This window comes from Hippoglossus stenolepis, chromosome 1 (genome assembly GCF_022539355.2).
Source record: "Hippoglossus stenolepis isolate QCI-W04-F060 chromosome 1, HSTE1.2, whole genome shotgun sequence".
In the NCBI taxonomy this organism is placed as follows: Eukaryota; Metazoa; Chordata; class Actinopteri; order Pleuronectiformes; family Pleuronectidae; genus Hippoglossus; species Hippoglossus stenolepis.
This window is the reverse complement of record NC_061483.1, coordinates 15,819,195-15,835,629: the sequence shown is the minus strand read 5'-3', so window position 1 is coordinate 15,835,629 and position 16,435 is coordinate 15,819,195. Positions and strand designations below refer to the sequence as shown.

At 40.3% G+C, this 16,435-nt stretch overlaps 1 protein-coding gene across 4 annotated transcripts in view; it reads right to left on the bottom strand.

The window, feature by feature from the left end:
• furina (furin (paired basic amino acid cleaving enzyme) a) overlaps nt 1-16,435 on the bottom strand; it is an 82,779-nt gene that overhangs the window by 30,939 nt on the left and 35,405 nt on the right. For all 4 annotated transcript variants that reach the window (XM_035157127.2, XM_035157136.2, XM_035157145.2 and 1 more), the window contains exons 3-4: nt 13,277-13,375; nt 1,501-1,596 (exon numbers count right to left, since the gene is read on the bottom strand). In XM_035157127.2, coding sequence (XP_035013018.1) covers nt 1,501-1,596; nt 13,277-13,375 — 195 coding nt within the window. The remainder of the gene's footprint in view (nt 1-1,500; nt 1,597-13,276; nt 13,376-16,435) is intronic.

Genomic DNA, 16,435 nt, shown 5'->3' with positions numbered 1-16,435 from the left:
ATACACCTTTACATCTGTTTTTACATGTATTTTGTTTTATTGTATTCTCTCAATGTGAAGGACATTGAAAGAGTTTCTTATAATAAAATGTGCTATATAAATAAAATTGCCATTGCCAAGAATCAGGCTTACTCCACTGAACAGCTAATGGCACACGTTAAAAAGCATTAGCATTAAAACCTTCTCTTCGTGTCCACTTAGAGCTCTGTTACCAGTTCAAAGGCTGAAAAGGTGGGACAACATGGTGATGAAGATCCCAGAAGATCCTCCTTGGTACAGACCGTCTCATTTCGGTTCAGCCTTCGCGGTCTATGTGGCCCACAAAGGCAGCCTCCTTAGTGGGCCACGCGAGCATAGCTGGTAATAGCTGTGTCCCATTTGGGACACAGCTATTACCTGCCTCATACACGACTGTAAGATGAGAGTGACAGCAACTATGACACATTTTTTTCCTTTCTGTTTTGCACTCATACAAGGTCAGTAAAGCACCATTAAATGTTCAAAAATAGCAGCACAGTAGATTTATTAAAAATCTTTTATCATAATATATCGATTTTTTAAAAATCTGATTTGTGAAATTGACTGTACTGTACAATAGCTGCCAAAATTAACTAATTGGTTGAAATAAAATCTGACAACTATTTTGATAATCAGTTATTAATTTGTCATTTTTCTTTTTACGATTTTCAGTGTAACATCTTAAAAATATATGTATAAATCAGCCTTAAAAAGGATACTGACATCGCTTGTTATTTTATCACAAAACTATGCTGTATCCATATGTAACGGAAAGGTTTTATTGTGAGTTTGATTGCATCAATGGTGGTTACTATATGGCAGAATCTGTTACATCTAGTGACAGTGATAGAATCGGGCAGCAGCTTTTGATCTGCATATTTGCATGTCAAGGTCCCACTAACTCCAACACACGGGGGAAAGGAGTCGGTTAAAGCACTGACATTTTGAACAACTGGTGATACGAGTCAGTTTTGCATCACCATGAATCTTCTTCAGCCTGAAGCACCTTCACAGTAATTGAAGAAAAAGTGGAGCCGAACAGAAAATCTCAGGGGTTTTTACTGCTGCTTTTAACAAGCCAATGTATCAGTGACATTCTTCAAGTGAAATGTGAAAATCAATCAGCTGAAAACAAGGGAGCTTCAAGATGAATCGCCTCTGTCTTTCTTCCTTTGTTGCTGTGCTGTCTATGGACTAAACCAAGATTTTTTTTAGAGCATGCAATTCTGAATTCAAAAGTTGCCCAGTTTACTTTTGTTGAACAGAACCTAAAGCTGAAGCCACTCAGACTTGAGCTACAGACACAGCAGTATTTCACATAAAGACAGTATACTGGATTCATACAGGCTTGTCTTTTGACTCAGTCACATCATCAAATCCCCAAATTGAATCACCTGTATTGACTCTTGGTGGATGAAAGGCTCAACCAGTGTGCATATGCCAAAATACCACAAATACACACACAACAATCTTCATACTCACCAGGTACCACTGGTCTCTGAACTTGGGATCTGAAGGTTCTGCGAAAGTATCCCTCTTTTTCCTCCTCTTCGACACCTGTTGTTCTGCCCAAGTCACCTACAAAAAATAAACAAACACATGAAGAGATTAGCAATGCAAACAAAAACTGGTTGATGCTCTTCAATTATAGATTTTCCATCTACAAAGAATACAGCTCACTGTCATGGTGACGATGATGCCAGCCACGAGGGTCACCATGCAAATGCATTAATAGAGATCCTAATTCTCGGCAGAGTGACCTCAGACAGTGAGATTAGAGGCACTGGGATATTGTGAACTTCTCACTAATGAGACTTGCTGATGAATTCCAGAGCACCACGAAACTAATTAAAATTTCTCGGTTGATGTAAAATGGGATATAGCACAACCATTTATGGGTGTACCTAACAAACATGTATACACTGACAATTTACATACAGAGGTACAAATACAGTACAAGTCTGATAACATGACAGCTACCCAATCTGCAGCATGCTTTCGTAAAGTGCAAACTTCTAAATACTGACAGAAGTGCAAGGCATATAGTGAAAATAAGCCAGCATCTCACTCCCACCGCAAAATTGGGCTGAACAGAAAAATGCTTGGGTAGACGAGAACAGATGAAAAATTTCAGCGAGAGAAGACAGAATTGCCTCCCGCAAGGACAGAGCACCTGATGTGAAGGACAACCAAATCACAGCACACCTCCCTCTCCCTTTCTCTCTACCTCTGCAGATCACTAGAGACGTTAGAGTAAAAGAGGAAAGAACCTACCTCAAACATATGAACTATTTTACAGCATGGTTGATAGAGGATCAGGCTTTAATATAGGTTTTCAGTTTTAAAGAAAATGCTGTCATTTTCTTTAAAACTGCAAACCTATATTAAAAGGGGACATAGCATGCCCATTTTACCACAAGTTGATATGGTTCCTTGGGGTCTTAATGAAATGTCTGTAACATACTTTGGTCAAAATACCACAAGGATCATTTAAAACAGCACCCTTTTTACCCTGTATAAAACAGCCCTCCACAGAGTGACCTGTTTTGAGTGCCTGTTCCTTTAAATGGCTAATGAGCCATTCCCCTCTCTCCCCCATGATTTTAAACGATATAAATTACATATTTTATATGATATAAATTATCAAATATGCATCCCATACTTTGTATTCCCCTTCTGTTGTCCTGGAGTTTTAATTTTCCCAATCACATAATTAAATGTCCCCTCTGCCCATCCACTACAAGCACACAAGCAGACAGACAGAGAGAGAAAGAGAGGGGTTGGGGGCTATGAAGACCATCATTTACCCCCGAACCCCGACATTCAACGGGTACAACAACAAGCGGAGAAAGCAGAATCGCGGGCTGACCTTATATATACAGTCTATGGGGATGACCAGCGCGGAGAAATGCGCGTCCCGTGTGAACAGCCAGGCGGCTGCGCGCTTGAGAACGGCACTGCGCTGCCTTGCTGCGGCGCTTACGCGTCCGGTACAACCCGGCGTAACGAGTGGGGGGGCTCTGTGTGTTTGTGCCAGTGTTACAGTAGTGCTGAACACTGCGGAAGTCTTCCACACTGCTGGCTGTGTGGCGTTGACACAAATTCCAGCTCACGCATGGGAGAGCGAGCGGTCGCGCCCGAGCAGCTGCTGCAGCCTCCCAGTCCCAACGATCCAGACAAATGCCACATGTGAGTGAATCGCGGGCTGACCAGCGCGGAGAAATGCTCGTCCCGTGTGAACAGCCAGGCGGCTGCGCGCTTGGGAACGGCGCTGCGCTGCCTCGCAGCCTTGCTGCAAACCCGGCGTAACAAGTGTGGGTGGATGAGGTGGGGGGTAGGCCAAGGCCATGTAGGGAGACTTCCAGTGCCTTGTTACGACACAAAACCCAGGAAGCTCAATCGAGTCACTCAAGCATGACGTTTCTGACTTAGAGGAACCATAACAAAACGCGCGAGTGTTTTTGGGTTGGTAGACATGCCAGACACCCACATTAACGTGTAGAAGCACTAACAAAGTGGAATTTGCATGCTATGTCCCCTTTAAAGCCTGATCCTCTCTAGGAAGGACAACAAAATCACACCTCCCTCTCCCTTTCTCTCTACCTCTGCAGATCACTAGAGACGTTAGAGTGAAAGAGGAAAGAAATAATGAAGGTCACATTATCTGCTACACTGAACCTATGCCAATCCAACAATAGCTTTATTCTAATTCAAGGTCCTTTTCACTGACTGAAAAGGACCTCTATAGTCAGAGAGACAAAACTCAGTTAGATAAAAAGGACCTAATCCGAGTTATTTTCACTCAGGCAGAAATCTAATTAAGATTTTCATACAACTTATTCTTTGTAAATACAATTATTTCTATGGTCAGAGTGACAATCATACACTTCAGCAGCTCAGCATTCATATACATTTTCAGCAGGAAATGCATTTTCTAGTTTACTTTAGTAGTGTCCTAAGGTGTATGTGGTTTGCCCTTTTTCATCTCCTTATCTGCTTACAATGCATCTTTTTCACACATACGTACATTTGGTCTCCACATTTGGTCTCTGCTGTGTGCCAAAATGCCTTGAAATTAAGTACCCTGACCAATTGTAATTGATTATAAAGACACTGTCACACTGAGCTTTTCCTACAAATAACTACAATGTGTCTTTAATCTGTGCATACAACCAAAACATTTCCCAAATCGCATTTTTGGGAATTCAACCATTCATCTCATTCAGGTGATTCCTGTTGTCATTTTATATTCATACTATACTATTGTCTTCATACTAAAAATATTCTTCAATCTTTCTTCAATATTTAGTCTTTGGTCGCAAACTACTCCCACATAATTCAAATAATTTTATCCATTCAAACATCAAAATCTTCAGCTCTTTCAGGACATTTCTGCTTAGCGATGAAACGGTTCCTTTTGTAACTGTATACCAAGTTGCTGATTTAGTTGGTACTATCCAGCATCAACCAATGTAAGCAAGTCTCTGAAACACAGCCACAAGTGCAGGATTTGTAAAAACGTGTGTCTTCAAACTTCCTTTGATGTTCTTCTTCTTCTTTCTGTTTATTGACAATTCTACTTCTTCGTTTTGTTTACTGGCAAGTGAGATCCAACATCGAGGTGAATTACCGCCATATTCTTCTTCTTACAAAGTCGGTCAAAGGCCCCAAGGCTGTGATCAAACCACCTTAAAAGGTTAAACCTAAACACTTCCCACTTTGCAAAGTTCCTCAAATCTTCCCTTTGGTTCCTACTTCTCTGTAGTGCTACATTACAGTGGCAGTGGACATCACATTGCTTTGATGTTGGCCTTTACCTTTCATCGTCATACATTTTCAGCTTTATTCAGTATTTCATAAACTGAACAAAGAAGAAGAGGAGCACAGTAGACGGCGGTAACAGACCTTGACGTTGGCTGCCACCCACCAATAAACCAAACAAAGAATAAGAAGAATCTTGGCACACAGTGAGGAATATACAATTCTCACATCACTTAACAGACCGGCTAAGCTACCGATAACAATACCCACTAACCTGCCGTTGCTGTGTTTAAAAAAATGAGCTCAATGTTTAAAGAGCTCCTCGTGACAGGGAAATTCTGCGATGCAGTCATTGAAGTTGAAGATGTCAAGTTTCCAATCCACAGGATCATTCTCTGCAACTGCAGCACCTTCCTCCAGTGAGTGATCACAAGCAGATTTATTTTATACCCCTTACATAATCAGTAAATCATGACAGTTTCCTGTGATGTCCAGTGGTTATGGATATTGATTTTTGAAGAAAGAGACCCGTTTTTAAATTGAAATTAGAATTGTCAGTTTAATAATGCTTTCCAAAAAAAGAAGGAAAATTAATCAATTCTGACTGCATACGAGTGAATCAGTCCCATAAAACAGTAATATGAAGTAGGGGTAGACCGATTATCGGACTGCAAAAAAAGTCAATGTCAACTTTATGGTCAAGTCTGCTATGAACAGGACACAGACGGGATAGAAATACTGTTTCTCTCTGATCCCAGGTGTAAACATACAAGTAGACAGAACAACAAAAACAGTATACTATAAAGGTTAGTATATTATATATGCTCTATACATTAAGTACCACCATAGCAAATTTTTGTGGCCCAGATTTAGCCCACATCCAACCCACATACATGAAGGCATTTGGGTGGTCCTAGGGCTGGGCGAAACAGAAAAAAATCTTATCACGAAAAAAAACGTCAGTTATCAACAGTCGATATCGATATATATTGCGGTATAGATCAAATCAGCAGCATTACACAAGTGACTCTGCTCCTCTGCTGTTTTCTAATCACTCACACGTAGAACTGATCTTAATAAAAAACCTGCTGATTTCATTTTAATGTTCCTGGATAAACGGGGCATCGCTTCTTCTGCAACAATGAAGTTAAAACACAGCGTTGTGTCATAATCTGCGGGAGGAAAATTCTATTCTGTCTGCAAGAGTGTGTGTGTGTGTGTGTGTGTGTGTGTGTGTGTGTGTGTGTGTGTGTTTGTGTGCATCTCTGTCCCTCGTCACACACAAACTGATAATCACATGTATTTAGTTATTAATAGATGATGTCGGATCGTGACTCCGAATCGTTCCCTTTACTTTAACCCTGGTGTCCTGTCTGTGTGCTTCAAATTACGTCTCGTGTTGTGTAGCAGGTTTAAACGTGTCTCATAAACTCTAGAGCTAATCAAACAAACACAAAGTAAATGTCAGTCCTGTACGTGTCCTAATAACTTGTGATCAATGATGGTGTTTATTGGTAAAGTGTAAAATGAGCGCAGGTCAGCGGGGGGAGTGAGGAGGAAGCAGACTCCGACAGAGACTGTGACACATACAGGACGACCGGAATTTGAATGTGCGTCTGTCCTGAAGCAGTGGTGGTTATAATTATTCAGCGGTGGGAAAATGCTAAAAACAATGAACGTAGCGGAAAACATGACTCGATTATGTTCAGTCGCTGCATCGATGCAGAGTCGTCCACCTTCTGCTGCTCCTACGCTCTGTGCTGTTCACATCAACCTAACCTGATGTGGCTGTTACTCTATTCCAGCCACATGACTGGTTCGGTGCATTGGCTGTTTGTGTTGTCTATCAAAACATGGATGAAATGAGGTCTATCGACCATTTCTATCAAGGAAATGTTATATTGCGATAATAATCTTTATCGTTTTATCAACCAGCCCTAGACAATCCGCTCCTTTTTTGCCAGATCTGGGCCACAAGTAAGCTATAGCAAAAGGTATGTCAACCACAGGTGACACACCCAATTTGTTTTACGCTATTTGGACCATATTCACTATTTTAGAAGTGGGCCTCTTTAGGCTAATATTTATTTTCAAGCCACAAAAGGGCTAGAAGTGCTCTATCATTGGCCCACATCCATAAGCTATCTGGGTATGGACCAGATCATTATGTATAAAATCAATGCTTATCAATGGTATATTTACACAGAAAAAAGAAAACCCATTATTTCGATTTCAGGTGACAGTTATTGGTTTGATTTACACTTAAGTGAAAACTACAAAGAGTCAATAAGACCATAAATGTACCCAGACTAATATATAGATCTAACAGCCAGCAGGCTTCATTAATATAAGAATTGTGCTCACTTGAAAAGATCATGGTTATTTTCTTTTCACTTCATCCCTTCTGCTAAGAAAATTATTTTTACACTGTTATTGTCAGTATAAAATGGTTAAATATCTATTTTTACTCATCTGCTTTGTCTCCATCAGAACTCTCTTTGAGAACCGGCCCGCACAAAGAGCTGTTGAATTACCCTTCATGTCCCCTAAGATCATGCAGCTAATCATTGAGTTTGCATACACCGATTTCGTTCCTGTGATGGTGGACAACGTACAGGACTTAATGCTTGCAGCTGATTTGCTCAATGTAACAGGCATCACACAAATCTGCTCTGACTTCATGGGTGAGAAGCTTTGCCAAAAGAACTGCATCGGCATCTGGCAGTTCACAAATGTCTGCTTCAGCTCTGAGCTGCGGTGTAAGGCCTTCCACTATATCACTGATCACTTTGAGGAGGTCATTCCCTGTGAAGAGTTCCTGCAACTCACTGTGTGGGAGTTAGCCAAAATTCTTGCTAGCGATGATCTCAACGTGAAGACAGAGAGTACTGTGTTTGATGCCATCCTTTGCTGGATCGCCCACATACCTGAAGAACGCAAAGGACACATTGCTTTGCTTTTGTCTAAGGTAAAATAATGTTCTGTCACTACATCTAGTCTAGATATACTCTACATCTTCATTATTCATCCTGATGCTTTAACACTGGCAATTTGTTTCATTTGGGAAATACCCCAAAAAACGTTAACATTAACATACTCTGTCCTCTTGTCCCTGTTCAGGCCCGCCTGGCTCTGACAAGCAAGGATTACATTATATCCAATGTGATGTCCAACAAGCTGGTGAAGAACAACTTTGAGTGCCAGAAAATTGTCGCACGGTCTCTCAACATCATCTCATGCGATATTTTATTCTCGGGCACTGATTTCTTCAAATCTCTTGCCCATCCTCGTCTGCCTAAAGTCATCCTGTTGGCCATTGGAGGCTTCAGCAAAGGCCAAATAACTAGCGACGTTCAGGCGTACGATGTCCGCGCTGACCGATGGATCGTGGTTTATAACAATATGAAGCATCCTCGGACAGATCACAAAGCTGCCTTCCTCAATGGGTACGTCTACTGTATTGGTGGCCTTACAGGATATTCAGGTGACCTTGGAGAGTTTTTAAACAGTGTATGCAGGTTGGACCTGGGCAATCACACCTGGCAGGAAGTGGCAAACATGCACTATCGTCGCAGCAATGTGACCGTAACAGTGCTGAATGGGTTCATCTATGCCATTGGAGGCCAGAATGAAAATGGTCACCTCAAAAGTGTAGAGCGCTACTTCCCCAAAACCAACCAGTGGAAACGTATTGCAAGCATGCATGATCGGAGAACTGGCGCCTCATGCACAATACTCGATGGCAAGGTATGTGAAGTGAGATAGGAAATAGAAATAATAAGAAGAAGATGTATGGGGAATAATAGTATATTTGCATGCATTGGATTACTCCACACATAGTAACATAGTAGTATGATCTTCTGCAGTTGTGTGGGTAAGTGAAAAAATGGGTAGTGTCAGACTGAACGTCTTCTACAAACGTGTGTGTGTGTGTGTGTGTGTGTGTGTGTGTGTGTGTGTGTGTGTGTGTGTGTGTGTGTGTGTGTATATATATATATCACATTCCATATCACAATTTTACACAATGTACTACTTGACGTTTAAAGACATCTCTGTGATATTGGCAATCTAATTATTGGTCCAATCCCTTTTTAGGTGTGATTGGTAGTTTCTTCACTAGATGTTACTGTTGCATATCAGCTGTAATTCACTAATGATCTGACAATGGTGTCGGAATATTTCAATAAAACTTTTGTCTACCCTAACCTATTCTGTTGAAAGAAAATAAATGTGGCAGAGAGGAGAGGAGGAGGGGGGAAAGCGGGAAAGAAAAGAGAGCAGTAACACTTGATACAATTTTGTATTTAGGTTCTGTGAGACTGGTTATAAAAATTACAATAGTGATAGCCAAAAATGTATGGCAGCAGCAATGACAGCACAATTAATTAAACTAATAAAGAGAATAATAAATAAGCATCATAATGATAGCTGCATATTTCCATTTCATTATTATTCTTACTGTGATTATTATCATGTTGGAAACAGTCACCAGTTAAAAACTACCACTGCTCCTTTTCTCTTCAGATTTACGTTTGTGGTGGTTTACGTGGGAACGTGGCCCTGCAAACGGCGGAATATTACAATCCACAGACAGACCAGTGGACTGTGATCAACCCCATGAACACCAGGCGCAATGGAGTTGCAATTATTGCATTTCAAAACCAAATCTATGCAGTAAGTACACAAAACACTCCTGACATCCACATATCACTGAATGAAAGTATGCAATGTAAAGTATAAGAGACCAGCACCTTTATCCAGCAAGAGCCTACGGCCGTGGTCTAACATTTTGCTATGTTCACCATCTTACAACATGTTAGCATGGTAATATTTGCTGAAGTCATTGCAATTCATCCTGGGGGACACATGTCTGTAGTCTCATGGCCGTTAATTTAACACTTATTGTTTAATACTTTTAATTTACTACTGCCAATTCAGATATATTACTCAAAATAACAAATTCCAACCTCATGGTAGATACAGTATTTCATTGGATAAACACTGCCATCCATTGAGCCATGCTCGATCTATCAGCCTTTTAAGATGTATAAACTGTTCTGTAGTTACAATTGAATCCTGATAGAAGAAATTTGGACCTTCTAATCCAGCGGTTATTAATAAATCCAATTGCCATCTACTTTATACTGTGCATACCATATGACTCCGTTTAAACCCATTCATATGACTCATCAAATTTCCCAACACAGCTTGGTGGCCTTGACGGTAACATCCGTCTGAGAACCGGTGAGGTCTACAACCCCCAGGCCAACACCTGGCATGAAGTGTCCTCCATGCTGACACCCCGCAGCAACTTTTTCCTCGCAGAGATTGAAGGCCGGATCTTTGCTGTTGGGGGCAAAAGCATCTTGTGCACCACCACTAATGTTGAATACTATGAACCTAAAACAAATCAGTGGTTTGAGGCCAGGAACGAAAAACTGCCTGTCCGCGGCCAAGGCTGCTGTCTGATATATGGAATCCCCAACTTGGTCGAATATAGTTCCCCCCGTAATCCGCCTGACGCTTTTACCCAAAGTGACTTACAATAAGTTCATTCAACCATGAGGGTACAAACCCAGAACAACAAGAATCGAGAAAGTAAAATTTTCATCAAGAAAGCCAAACTACAAAGTGCCATATGTAAGTGCCATATAAGTGCTAGTTATTTATTTATTTTTTTTTTTTAATTCAAGGTGTAGTCGGAAGAGATGTGTCTGTGTGAGGAATTCCCTCAAGAAGCTCTTGAGCAATCGGGTTTACGAGAATGGGACAGACAGACAGACAACCTGAACACATAATGCTCATACTTCCAGCGTAATACAGTGCAGAACTTAAACAACAAATATATCTTTTAATAGATTTAATATTGTGTATGGGGTCCATAATGCCCAACTTAAGTTATGTCTTGCAGATGGTTGACCTGAGAGACCTTAAGACCTTTACAGGAATGCTTTAGATTAAGATGTTTAAGGTTTTGTGCAAGGAGTGGCCATCTTGTCGCTGGCATTAGGATAAGATCTGCCTTGAGACAATCTCCATTCTCCAAATAGTAACAATGCTGACATGACTTCTAGTGACAGAGGCTTGTTATCTACTCCCTCACATTTTCTATAATGCTGAGATGTTTCTATTGTACTTCAAGCTTTTTGGTTCGGCTGTTCGAAGTTCAACAAACAATCTTCTTTGTCAACAGATCTATGTTAATAAACATATACTTAAATAAAGTCAACTGAGGCGCCACAATCAGGTTTTTTTATTTACCACTGTAAACACCTATTAGAAGTTCAGCCATCCTTCATCAATCATATGTGATCTTTTTTCTTCATCCCAAACCTACTGCTAGGTTCATGTTTAAGTGTAGAGCTTCTGACAAACAGATTCCGTTTTCCGTTTCCCGTTCCGTCAGCCAGTCTATGAGATCTGGCAGAGGTCCAGGTACCTTGGTCAGTAATTTGACACTCTTCAAAGCATTCAACAACAGGAAATAGAGTGCCAATGTTCAAGGAAATCCCAAAGTGGGACATGGACCATATCTAACATGGATGATAAACCCAGCAGAAGCTATATTATTCCCAGTGTGTACCTGCAGAGCACAAAAGCATGGCCGGGGATAGCTTGGCCAGGTTTCATAAACTTTTATTGAAGGCATCAGATCAATTTTGTCGTATACAATGCATCTGCAGTTGCACTTGTATATATTTATAGGGAGACTTCAAGCTGTGCCAAATAACTGTAACTGCCCTGGAAATGTTCTATTTACTGAAAAGACTGGACATAGTTTAGACGTAAACATGTTGATGTAAATTGAGAGACTTAAAAAGCAGGGAAATGAGGAATAGTGTGAAAAATGTATCAATTCTCCAGCGCTGGTTAGCTGTATAATTAATATGACAAGATCAAACAGCGACATAGCAGAGGAGCCTGAGCCTATATCAGCTTGATCAGTAACGGAGTCAACTGATCACTATTGGTTATACGACGCCATTTCAGATCAATTTTTGACTGATCTATTGTGCTCTGGGTAATCCAGCTGTCAATGGCAACCTACTGCACTTCGACCTGATCCTGACAGTGTTGTTTTCAGCCAGTGACCCACAGAGCCCAAATGAAAAAGAAAGCAGCCCACTGTTCCAATTAATAATTTTCACATTGACGTGTGTCAGTGAGCACAGCAAGAAATGCCACTCTGGTTGGAAAAAAAATGTATGTATCAGTGACATTAGACAGGTCCACATCAGCTCCGAAGTTCTGCCGCCAACTGAAACTTTTGAACTTAAAATTAGATTTTGAGGAGGATGACAAGAGGCTCGTTGAAATCAAATTAAACTTCCCAGTCAAAACAACAGACTACCACCTCTCTCCCCAAATTAATAAAAAAGTTAGACTGTGTTATGGAAAACTGTCTCACCGTTATATAGCAATTTAATATACTCTAAAACAAAAGGTCATCAGGGTTTTACAACTTCCCTTTTGTAAAAGTTTCTCTGATAGGTGAGTCTTTAGTGAATGCTCATATCGTCTTTCACAACTTCAAACACAGTGGCTGTATTCCCTGAGCGATGAAAGTTAATTTCACACTCTACCCTTTCTTCTTCCCAATGGCGTAGGACACAAGTTCAGTTTCAAACTAACCAACTCTCTTGTAAAACAGCATAAAAATATCAGTCGATATCGATATATATCGCGATATGAATAAAATCAGCGCAACTGCACTGAGGCGCAGTGCTCCGCTGCTCAACTAGTGACTAATATTTATGTTCAACTGATGTCACTGCCTGGAACTGTGACACTTTACAAATAACAATAATTGTACATTTTGAACAATCCCTCCCACTTATATCTTTTTTATCTTCCTATAGTATTTTCTATGAAATTTTTCTATGAAATTTTTGTTACCTATTTTATATATTTTCTATATTTATAATAGCACCCAGAGAAAATTCCATGCATGTGTAAACCTACTTGACAATAAACCTGATTCTGGATAAACGGGGCATTGCTTCTTCTGCAACAATGAAGTTAAAACACTGCGCTGCATCATAACCTGCGGGAAGAACTCTCCTGTCTGCAAGAATGTGTGTGTCTGCTCGTCTCTCTCCCTCTTCACACACGAACTGTTAACCACATTTATGTAGTTATTAATCAATGAGGTCGGATCATGACTCTGGATCGTTCCCGTCACGTCTCGTGTTGTGTAGCAGGTTTAAACATGCGCCTCATAAACCCTTAGAGCGACGATAAAACAAAAAAACTAAATACAAATTATGCATATGCATTTTCATAGATAAACTGTTAATATATATACATTTTATAACCAACTCCCATACCGTCATCCACCTCTCCACTTTCCATTTTTTCAGTACAAATTTCTCCCCCCCCAAAAAAACAGACTAAACAGATACTGTCTTACTTAGATTAAGCTCCACGTGTCACTCACCTGCTCCCCACAGAACAACATAACACATCAACTGTACCCCTCCCAAAATAACCTTCTTACCTTGGGGTCTTTTTGTAGACGGACTTGTGTCCCTCTGTGATCTGACAGCGACCTCTTCACTACTGTGCGATGCCGAAAGTGATAATAATCACCAAATACCTAGAAAGACAAAGCAATTGGATCAGTTATTCCATATGATCATTTAAATATCTTTCCTCAAGTGTTAAAACAAAGTCAGAATCAGTTTCCCTTTTTAAATAAATGTGAAGACCAATAAGGGGAAAAAAGTATTTAAAAAAATTGGCATGAGATTGAAATAAAATATAGGGCTCAAGCCTCTTTTTGTCCCAGGGTCTGAATACTTTCTGAATGCAAGTTTAGTATCAAGTAAACAGACATAATAGTTACAGCCCCTTTGCTTGCTTTTCACTCTTTATATCACTGTAAATTCAAATTCTTGGGTTGTAGAATAATTATTTGTTAAAAAAAAAAAAAAAATACTTATATAGATAGGTGTTAATTGTAACGCTGAGACTATAATGAACGTAGAACATGAGTGATTGTCTGTTCAGAGTAACATTTTCACATTCCGTTAAATAACATAAAAAAAATTATATACTGTTTACCCATGAACCGATTGAACATCTATGAAGGTACTCAGCTTGTGTTTACAGCTCCATATGCAATGAAATGTTACTTAGTGATTTCGCTAAAGAGAAAAGGGGAGTCGTAAACAAAATTACCACTGCACACACAGTTAAACAAGACTATGAGCAGCATAACCACATGATGGTGTGCTAAAAGATGTTTTGTATTGTCCCAGCTAAGGTTGAAGTAGCGCTAAGCTACTGCAGTGGGTACCGCAACATTCCTTCATTCAAAAAGAGGCACGAAGCATTCCCCCGACCTTCTCTGCTCCCGTTTAATCACGGTAAACAGGCCGACTCCAGCCAGGCCAACACAAAAGGCCCCTGCACACAAAGCCAGTGGACAATGGGGAGGCAATAACCAAGAGGGAAGACGCACTTTACAGTGATATTCAGCTCAAACCACTGCCGCAAGCATGTGTGCAGGCATGCGCATGCATATGTGTACATTTTAAAAACTAAGAACTAGACCAAATAGAAAGGATTACAAACTGGAAAAAAAGCCTGCAGTCTTTCTGAAGAGAGAAATAAGAGCAGGTATCAGTTCCATTGTGTTAGACCAGAAAAAAAGAAGCTGGGGGGTGGGATACTGATCAACGAAAACGAGGTCAAGAGTGGAAGGGTCCATTAAGAATCTTATAAAAACATATCCTTAGAAACAATACGTCCATGTCCAATTCATCCATCCATCGTTTTTTTTTTTTTTTACTAAATATTTGTAATGCATCTTGCATCTATTTAACATTATATCCCACAGACAACACTAGAATGTCACTCACTAGAGCTCATACTTCCACCAAGGCCAAACAGTCCCCTTGAAATCAATCAAGCTGTGTCAAATTTCACACACTTATGGAAATCAGTCCCCTAAATATGCTTGATTTTTTTTATGAAGACCTATGAATTATTTCCTTGGAAATCTTTGAAAACAAGTGTCCTTGATCCCTTTCCTGATCTGAAACCGTACCAAAATTTAAAGGGCTCTTCCCTGACCAACACTTTTACCAATAGTCATCTGAAAAGTGTGACAGTTCTCAAATACCTAGAGGTTGTCAAAACTAATTCTGGGTAATGTAGGAAATCACTAATCTGATCATCTGAATCATGTTTTTGGAAACGTTGGTATAACACTTACTATGCCTACTATTTTCTACGCATCTACAGTTTTTTTGAGAATATAAATTGTCCACAAATTTTAGAACAGAAAGAAAATATTGCAAGGATTCTTGCAACAACTACCAGAACACAAATGAACCCAGAGTGTCCTCAGTCTGACCAGAGATTTGTCAAAAGATAGGAAAAACCAACACTTGTACACATGCAGAAATGCCCAGATTTACACACACAGGGACAAAGTTCACACACCCACATCGATTGACACAAAACCTTCACTCAACCAAATGAAGCCGATTCTAATGCTGCTAAGCGTCTCAACCATCATATGGAAAGTTAAGAGTGCGTGTCTTCAACCATCTAATCTCAAGATGTTGTTTCTGAGGGGTTTAACCTTTTTCCACTGGAGGAAAAAGGCCATTTACGACAAAGACATTTAGATGGAAAAATGATGTGGAAACGGATCAGGACTCATGGGTGACCATTACTGATGTGATAAGCCGGGCGCTGATAGAGCAGAACAAGCTTAACTGGTGCTCTCAGAGTAGCCCATTACTGAAGTGAGGCATTAATCTATCAACCTCATTAAAATGCATGGTAACAGACGGCGGAAAATGACTGTCTGCTGGTTTGTTTGCATGTTTGCTCCCTCCCTGCCTTCCAAATTTACCTTGTTGGAGAGCACTTATCAAGAGGTCTGGTTTCTCATCTCCAGTGACTGTTGACACAATTATGTTTTACAAAGAGCCAAATAATGTCTGGAGACAAATTGTGAAAGGTTTGGAGGCTGCAATAAAATGATATGACACTGTTCTCCATATGGAGTTGGGAAGAACAAAGCCTGTGGATTTTGGAAATTACACTTGAGGCAACATTGCAGTTAAACTATGGACTACTGACGTTTAACTGCGCTTGATAACAGGGCCGCAGGATGTAGGACATTACCATATTTAGTTTGTGCATCAGAGAGTTGAGATAAATCGAGAAAATGAGACTTATGCAGGCACAAACGATTTAGCCTCCTAAAATAGTTGGGCAGCTTGTTTATATAATGAGGCTGGAGCCTAATTACTCATTGCAGTGAATGGGTAGAAAAGGAGCATGGCCCGCCACAGTGGCAGCTCAACATAACAAGCAGTTTCTTTTAAAGCAGGGGAGAGCAGACGGAGCTGCCCAACACACCTGAGAATAGGTTTCCTCCTGGTTTTCCCCCTGCAGTATTTGTCCTGCAGCAGTTATTCTGTTGCTCCTTACTCATTAACCTGAGTTTTTATTTGGTGTCAGGGATATGTATGCATTAGAATGCATGCTTTGACAGTTTTTGTTAGTCTTAACACTGCAGGGAGAGTCGCAGATTTGGGCTCCAGAGTGCGACCAAAAATCTGTGAAGCAAAATGGTTTGTATTTCTAAAGCGCTTTTCTAGTCTTGATGACCACTCAAAGCACTTCACAGTACAGT